This window comes from Cyprinus carpio, chromosome A14, assembly GCF_018340385.1.
Source record: "Cyprinus carpio isolate SPL01 chromosome A14, ASM1834038v1, whole genome shotgun sequence".
Lineage (NCBI taxonomy): Eukaryota > Metazoa > Chordata > Actinopteri > Cypriniformes > Cyprinidae > Cyprinus > Cyprinus carpio.
In genome coordinates this window covers 26,569,749-26,579,067 of record NC_056585.1, presented here as the reverse complement: position 1 = coordinate 26,579,067, position 9,319 = coordinate 26,569,749, and the positions used below count along the sequence as shown (strand labels likewise).

General features: G+C 33.3%; 1 protein-coding gene across 1 annotated transcript; it reads right to left on the bottom strand.

Moving 5' to 3' along the window:
- Window positions 1-66: 66 nt before the first annotated feature.
- On the bottom strand, window positions 67-1,595 carry il4 (interleukin 4). Its single transcript, XM_019081961.2, has 4 exons — window positions 1,418-1,595; window positions 1,286-1,333; window positions 1,105-1,203; window positions 67-276 (listed from the first exon to the last, which is right to left on the bottom strand). Exons 1-4 carry the CDS (start codon window positions 1,544-1,546, stop codon window positions 169-171), a joined length of 384 nt encoding a protein of 127 aa, XP_018937506.1. The 5' UTR covers window positions 1,547-1,595; the 3' UTR covers window positions 67-168.
- Window positions 1,596-9,319: the final 7,724 nt, after the last annotated feature.

Sequence of the window (9,319 nt, the reverse complement as noted above, 5' to 3'; positions counted from 1 at the left end):
AACAAAAAAAATCTGTTCAGGATATTTTTATTCATAAATACAATAAATATATAAGGTAGAAAAACATTTAATAAAAAATAATTTAATTAATATTAAATGTAATACAAAAATATAGTATTGTGTTCATAAGCAGTAAGTCTAGAGTCATTTCACTTCTTTTGTCTCGACTTATTGCTTTAAGGGTTTAGAGTATTGTGCTTTGCAGCAATCTTTGATTTTTTCGAGGAAAACATGCATTCTGTGTTCTTCTGAAGCTGTAACGTTGCAGTGAAGGTGCTGTGGAAAAAAACACACATTCAGCTCTATTAGAATACATTGAACCTCTTTCATTAAGCAGTCTAAAATCAGTCTATATATCTACAATTGTAGGCAGAGTTAATTCGCTTTAGCTGTAAAACTGATGTTATGAAATACTATTTTGTGTTATTTCCACTGCATGTGCCACTGTTCGTCTGTAGACCTGCGTTAAACCTTAGTTAAGTCAGTTGTTAGCTAAGTTTAAGTCAGTCATTAGTTAAGCTTAGATAAGTCAAGCTCGGTTAAGTCAGTTGTTAGTTGTGTTAAGCTTAGTAAAGTCAGTCATTAGTTAAGCTTAGTTAAGTCAAGCTTAAGTCATTCGTTATGTTAACCTTAGTTAAGTCAGTCGTTTGTTAATTAAGTTAAGCTTAGTTAAGCCGGTCATTAGTTAAGCTTAGTTAAGTCAAGCTTAATTAAGTCAGTTATGTTAAGTCAGGCTTAGTTAAGTCAGTCATTAGTTAAGTTTAGTTAAATCAGTCATTAGTTAAGTTAAACTTTGTCAAGTCAGTCATTAGTTAAGTTAAGCTTAGTTAAGCCAGTCATTCAGACAAGCATTGCTGTTCAATTTGGTGCTACTATTGGGTCAGAAAGAACCAATAGTAGTTCAAATGACTAGCTGACTTTTGTTTATTCAGTGGAAAAATGGAAATGACATTTGATAATTTCTTTAGTGTAAGACTCAAGCTGATAGTATCAGCACATAGCATTGGTTTGCACACAGAATGATGCTCTAATAATATAGACACAGTATGGTTATCATGTTGTTTATCATCTAATTCAACAAATGAATATTGTGCCATGACTTACCCCTGAATAATTCGCATATGCGAACAGTCGTCTGTGCAGCATGCTGTGGCTTAGTTCTGTGTTCATCATGACCATCGCTGCTTGGCAGATGTGTTTCTCCTGTATAATCATATGTAATTAATGATAATGCAATCAAGTATCAGGAAAGTATGATCTTAAATACTGTGAAGATTCAACTTACCGAGCAGCCCACTGGAGGAAATACATCTATTACAAATTGGTTGAGATTCTGTGAAAGAAAGTTTGAAGGTGGTTAGTCTAAGGAACGGAGTTCGCGAATAAACCAGATTAAATAATACATTTCACTTCTTACCGTCGATGAACTTTGATTTAAGATTTGCTTCACATCATCTATGATTTCCATTAGGAGAATTTGTCCCGCTTTGTGTTTGATCCCAGTAACAGCTACAATCGTCAGCACCAAGAGCATGAAAGTCCTCATGTTGGCCGTGTTGATTGCTGTTGAGATCTCCAGATGCTGAGATGGTCTTCATAGCTGCAGCACTGTTCAGTCTTTTATAGTGCTGACAGAGGAAGTGACATTATTCTACACTATGATTCTGTTGATTACACGTCAAAGAAAAAAATCCCGAAATGCTTACACACCCCCATAATCACTAATAGATTTCAGAGAATCGCAATACATTGAGAATCCCCTTATAATGGCAGTATTGGCTCTCTTTGCGTTAACTCAATGAATGCTGGGACCATTAATGCTGCTAAATTTAATGCCTATGAAAGGAATCACCCTAACTGATGCATTTACTGTTTTTAAGTCATTTGTCTTAAATTAGGCACTAATTCTGTCTGGTGTTGCAGCAACGGATTCTACTAATGCAACATGAGCGCTGATCGTCTCAGACTGTTGTTGCCATACGGCTTCATCACGTTTTGTTTTTTGAAGTAAATGTTTTCCACATCCCTTTGACCTTCTTTCATTTTTGAGCAGATGGACTGACAGACAGTAGGCGTACGTGTTTGGTTGTGTAAATGATGTATTGTGGTTTTGATTATCTTTTGATTTTATGGTATTTTGAAGACACAACAGATGATTGATTGATACAAGATGTGATTGTTTATGGCATAAGCATCGCATGTCAGCACCTTTATCTAGGTCAGATTTTGCATTATGGGAAAATATAATGAGAGTTTACAGTTTTATTTAGATGAAGTCATTTTTTAATTAGGGTGCTTTCGGGTGAATTGGGACATTTTTTTTTGCAATTGAGATGACATGGCTAAAAAAATGTCCAAAAAATTAACCCTAGACAAATATGAACAAAAGAACAATGTCAAGAACAGAGGGAATGTATTGTTGTTGCTATTGTTTATTACAAAACTGTTACCATGTCATGAAAGAGGGAACTTTGAGAACATCCTCTCCAAAGAAAAAAAACAAGTCAACCAGCAACAAAATTATGAGGATTTTTGCCATATATAGACCATACCGGTTACTGTCTGATTCTATTTTATTTGTTCAAATTGTTGTATTTTTTTTTAAGCATTATCTGTCCATGCTGTAAAATTTGTTGAGGGCTTTTGTTTCCCCCTATTCTTAGATTTAAATGGTTTTTAGTAATTTGACACAAACTAAAAGACAGAACTAGTGCATGGCAATGCTGTTATTGTTTACTTAAAAATCTTTTCTTTAATTGAAATACAGGCAAAATTATAATAAAGCATTTCATTTTAGATAAAAAAAAAAAAAGAAAACTAACAACTGTAAATTAAAAATGCAGCCTTGTTGGAACTGAAATAATGTGTTAGTTTAAGTTTAGAGTAGTTTAGAATACTAAAAAAGCTGAAATATAAAGTGTGTGTGTGTGTGTGTGTGTAGTAATATATATTATATGTATTTAAAATAAACCATGTAAATAATGTAATATATATTATATATATATATATATATATATATATATATACATACACACACACACATACATATATATATATATATACATTGCCATAAAATAGTTATCTCTTAAAACAAAATATAAACTAATAAAAAAATTACAAAAGCTCATAACACATATAAATAAAAATGAAAACAAGAAAATAAAAACTAATTAAAAATTAAGAAATGCTATAATAGTATAATAACACTTGTTTAGGGCAAAAATGTAACCCTGTAAGTGCACCATCTCTTAAAGGGTAGGGGTGTGTGTGTGTGATGATTGTGTATGCTTTATGCATTAAAATAAGCCCACAGTCTTTCCAAATCTAACTTTGAATCTGTATTATTTTTATTTTATTTTTTTTATTTTAAACTAAATCTTTAAAAAATAATTTCTTGGGTACTTAAAGCTTTTCAGAATTTGAATTTTCATCTTCAGAATTTTTGCATCAGTTATACAAGAGGTACTCAATGCAGAGTCAAATGACTTCCAGCTCCACCTCTCTGGACGTCTAATGGGGTGGAGGGATAGAGTTGTGTGTTGGGTTAGATATTCTAGCTCCACCCATTAGGCACAAATTACATTCGCTCCTCCTCACTGGATGTATAGCGAGGGGGAGCTACACTTATCAGTACTTTTCTATAACATGAAATTAATTATCAGCTTGTTAGTTTTGGCCAGAATTTGAATATGAGTGCAGCCGGTGACACTGAGAAACATTCTATCCACTTGTGTAGGCATATGATCCCTTTAAAGATTTTTATTACAAATAATAATAATAATAATATAAAAAATTGCAATGCATAAGTTGATGGTGTATCTGCAGAGGGTGCTGTCGCTCTACTATCACTTCACATGTTCAGTGTGACACCTGCTGTCACACATCCCAGAGCTTCATGACACATGCCATTACTTGTGAAAATGAAAAACGAGAATTGTCACATATCATTATTACATTCACTGAAGAACACTAAAGATAAGGGTAACACTTAAAGGGATAGTTCACCTAAAAATGAAAATGTGATGTTTATCTGCTTACCCCCAGAGCATCCACAATGTAGGTGACCTTGTTTCTTCAGTAGAACTAAAACCAAGATTTTTAACTCAAACCGTTGCAGTCTGTCAGTCATATAATGGTAGTGGATGGGAATCACGGCTAAAACATACAATAAAACAAAACAAAAAAACATACACAGACAAAACCAAATTAAACCCTGCGGCTCTTGACGATACATTTATGTGTAAAGACATGAAACGATCGGTCTGTGCAAGAAACTGAACAGTATTTATATTGTTTTTTACCTCTGATTCGCGCAATGAGTGCATTCTCAGCAGCAGACACTTGAGGCATCATCGTCATCTTGCTTTATGGCGGATCGCAGACTTATTAGTGCCACCTCTCTCTCAAAAAAGAAGATGGCTAACACGCCTGGCCGCCTGCTGCTGAGAACGTGCAAAATAGGAAGTGCTCAGTTCGGACATTGCATGAATCAGAGGTAAAAAACGATATAAATACTGTTTAGTTTCATGCACAGACTGATTGTTTTGTGTCTTTACACATCAGTGTATCGCCACGAGCCGCAGGGTTTAATTTGGTTTTGTCTGTGTGTTTTTTTTGTTTTATTGTATGTTTTAGCCGTGATTCCCATCCACTTCCATTATATGACTGACAGACTGCAACAGTTTGAGTTAAAAATCTATGTTTGTGTTCTACTGAAGAAACAAAGTCACCTACATCTTGGATGTCCTGGGGGTAAGCAGATAAACATAAAATTTTCATTTTCGGGTGAACTATCCCTTTAACATAGGCTTGCAGTAACAGTTCAAACCTAGAGTTTCTGTAAATCCCCCTTTTTTTCTTTTTTTGTCAATGTGTGATGATATACATTTACATGCATTTTACATTATCATGGATGTTTTTATTACAACCCTTAAACTTGAGGAAAAGTCATCGGTTAACTTTGTTTCAGTAGTCCACTGCTAACTATAAGTAACTTTGCAGCTACATGTCAACTAACTCTTATTAGAGTATTAGTAGAGTGTTAGGTTTAGGGTTAGTAGAATAAGTTGACATGAACTTGCAAAGTTACTTACTACAGTCTGTAGAATATCTGTTTTATGGACCATCAAAATAAAGTGTTCCTAGATATTAAAGCAGTCTACTAACACTTTAATGACTGGTGGTTGGCATGTTGCAGAGTTACTTATAGTTAGTAGTTTCACAGTTTGTCACAAAAGTACAGGTGTAACTTTTGCACCATTTGATGAAACCTGTATCTCTCACCTTCAGGACTACAGGAGAAAACTAGATCTTATCTGTTAAAACAAGCACAGAAAAAAAACTGCACACAAACTGACAGCATTTTTAATACAGATGACGCAGTGATAAAAAATACTTGTATTTTCTTTTCTTTTTTTGTAATCATTTATGACATTTGTTAAGTGGAAAAAATAACTGTATGTATTTAATAACAGTCAAATGCAATCATGCTTCAGCATTTTTTAGTCAGCAGCGTAGTACAGCTCTTGCTCAGATGTGGCTTTGCATTATGATTCTTATCTCTGTTTCTAGTAATGCTTCGTGCAGTTTCCTGTGTGATCAATGCACTCTGCTGACTTGGCCTAATAACTCTTAACACACGCTTCATGTTGATTTTTTTTTAATCGTCATTTATCCCAAGTGATTATAACTAAAAATGGTTAGAATAAATGGAAACTATTTTAGGAATAAATCATTTCCCAAGCAATAAAATCTTTAATTTATAAACATTTAAGAGAGTGCTGCCTTCAAATCCACCTTGTCTTTTGTACCTCACAAATGTGATATGATATAAATTAGGCTGACCATACCCATGTCCTGGCCTGGATTTCTAAAATGCCTAAAATGTGCAGATTTGGACTCTTTTGGTCAAGTTGCTTTTCAGTCATTATGAAAATAATAAGAAAACAAAGGCAAGTTTAGGCGATTTAAATTATAATTATATATATATATATATATACAAATACATACTGTATGTATATATGTATATATATATGTATATGTTTATATGTGTATACGTATGACATTTGTTAAGTAATATATAATATATATAATATATGCTTTAGTAGTTATTTAATCATAGATCCATAAAAGAATGATACTACTCAGATTTTGGTTGATTGTGCCACTTTGTGAGAAAAGGGGCGTGTGGAGTGAAAACTGTGTCATTCTTGCACTGAATGTGTGAGAGTTGGCTGCCATCATTGTATTAGACACAATACATCAAACCAAATGGAATTTATATAAAGACATATAACTCAAGCACATTTTAAAAGAGTTTTAGACACCTTAGTGGGTCATGTTCATAGCTCACGTGGAGAACTATACCCGTGGTTATTCAACTACTATGACACCTGTGTGCTCTTGAAGAGAAATAACTTCCTACACTAATAATTATATTTAGATAACTTGGTTAAAAAAGTCAGGACACTGAAAAATGATGCCAGTTCAGAGTAAAGCTCCAGCACAATTTGTCTTTAGATGCCATTTGGTTTGATATTTTTAATGTAGTGACAATCAAGCATTTTTAAGTGTATTAATTGATGCAATACAACAGCTTTGCTTGCATCATGCACTCATATGGATTTTGTAGTAGAGACAGTGAACTGGCCATTAGTTTTCATGGCTATACAGTGCTCTCTTGTGGCATGCGTCAAGAGGTGCACTACTCAATGAAGGGCAAAAAAATACATTAGTTATCAAACTAACAATGAAAAATACTTCTAAAGCATTTATTAATCTCAGTTAATGTTGATTCAAACATCAAATAATACATTAAATCAAAAGTCGTGTCTATTAAAGTTATTTATTGGACCTGAGCGAACATGAACTAACGTTAATAAAGAGTAATAAATACTGTAACAATATATTGCTCATTGTTAGTTGTAGTGTAAGCTTACTTCTAAAGCATTGTATCTGTTAATATTATTTAATGAACCTGAGCTAACATGCACTAACAATGAACAGTTGTAATAACTAACCCAACATAACTAATAGTGGAATTTAGAAGCAATTTCTGAGTGAAAATTGTTTTTACCCTTTTTGTTTGTGATAATGCCTGATAACGCAGTAATTAACTAACTTACTAACTATATATACAGGTGCTGTTCATATAATTAGAATAATATCAAAAAGTTGATTTATTTCACTAATTCCATTCAAAAAGTGAAACTTGTATATTATATTTATTCATTACACACAGACTGATATATTTCAAATGTTTATTTCTTTTAATTTTGATGTTTATAACTGACAACTAAGGAAAATCCCAAATTCAGTATCTCAGAAAATTAGAAAATTGTGAAAAGGTTCAATATTGAAGACACCTGGTGCCACACTCTGAGTTAATTAACTCAAAACACCTGCAAAGCCTTTAAATGGTCTCTCAGTCTAGTATTGTAGGCTACACAATCATGGGGAAGACTGCTGTATTGACAGTTGTCCAAAAGATGACCACTGACACCTTGCACATGGAGGGCAAGACACAAAAGGTCATTGCAAAAGAGGCTGGCTGTTCACAGAGCACTGTGTCCAAGCACATTAATAGAGAGGCGAAGGAAAGAAAAAAAAGATGTGATAGAAAAAAATGTACAAGCAATAGGGATAACCGCACCCTGGAGAGGATTGTGAAACAAAACCCATTCAAAAATGTGGGGGAGATTCACAAAGAGTGGACTGCAGCTGGAGTCAGTGCTTCAAGAACCACTACACAAAGACGTATGCAAGACATGGGTTTCAGCTGTCGCATTCCTTGTGTCAAGCCACTCTTGAACTACAGACAGTGTCAGAAGCGTCTCGCTTCAAAAAGGACTGGACTGCTGCTGAGTAGTCCAAAGTTGTGTTCTCTGATGAAAGTAAATTTTGCATTTCCTTTGGAAATCAGGGTCCCAGAGTCTGGAGAAAGAGAGGAGAGGCACACAATCCACATTTCTTGAGGTCCAGTGTAAAGTTTCCACAGTCAGTGATGGTTTGGGGTGCCATGTCATCTGCTGGTGTTGGTCCACTGTGTTTTCTGAGGTCCAAGGTCAACGCAGCCGTATACCAGAAAGTTTTAGAGCACTTCATGCTTCCTGCTGCTGACCAACTTTATGGAGATACAGATTTCATTTTCCAACAGGACTTGGCACCTGCACACAGTGCCAAAGCTTCCAGTACCTGGACCATGTTATCCCTGTTCTTAATTGGCCAGCAAACTCGCCTGACCTTAACCCCATAGAAAATCTGTGGGGTTTTTTGAAGAGTTTGTTGAGATGTGGATTTCATTTTAATGCATAAGAGCTGAAGGCCACTATCAGAGCAACCTGGGCTCTCATAACACCTGAGCAGTGCCACAGACTGATCGACTCCATGCCACGCCGCATTGCTGCAGTAATTCAGGCAAAAGGAGCCCCAACTAAGTATTGAGTGCTGTACATGCTCATACTTTTCATTTTTATACTTTTTAGTTGGTCAAGATTTCTAAAAATCCTTTCTTTGAATTGGTCTTAAGTTATATTCAAATTTTCTGAGATACTGAATTTGGGATTTTCCTTAGTTGTCAGTTATAATCATCAAAATTAAAAGAAATAAACATTTGAAATATATCAGTCTGTGTAATGAATGAATATACAAGTTTCACTTTTAGAATGGAATTAGTGAAATAAATCAACTTTTTGATGATATTCTAATTATATGACCAGCACCTGTATATAAGTGCTGTCAAATGATTAAACACATTTAATCACATCCAAAATAATTTTTTTTACATAATATATGTGTGTACTGTATATATTTATTATGCATATATAAATACACACACATGCATGTATACATTTAAGATTTTTTTTATATTTTTATATTAAATATATTTATATAATATAATTTATAAAAATATAAATATATGCATGTAAATATTTTCAAAATATATTCTGTACATGTGTGTGTGTGTGTGTTATGTGTATTATATATATATATATATATATATATATCTATATATATATATATTATATATATATATATATAATATACACAGTACACACATATTACATAAACAAAAACTTTTGTTTTGGATATGATTAATCGCGATTAATTGTTTGACAGCATATATATGATATATATATATATATATATATATATATATATATATATATATATATATATATATATATATATATATATATATATATATATATAAATAAATGAATGCATTTAGCAGATGCTTTTATCCAAACCGACTTATAGTGCATTCAGGCTATCAATTTTTACCTATCACGTGTTCCTGGGGAATCCATATATAATATAT

Coding starts and splice junctions, on each gene's coding strand:
- il4 (XM_019081961.2), bottom strand. CDS start 1,546: ATGAGGACTTTCATGCTCTTGGTGCTGACGATTGTAGCTGTTACTGGG. Junction 1,334..1,417: donor TAAATCAAAGTTCATCGACG/GTAAGAAGTGAA, acceptor TTTCTTTCACAG/AATCTCAACCAATTTGTAAT. Junction 277..1,104: donor CATATGCGAATTATTCAGGG/GTAAGTCATGGC, acceptor TTTTTTCCACAG/CACCTTCACTGCAACGTTAC.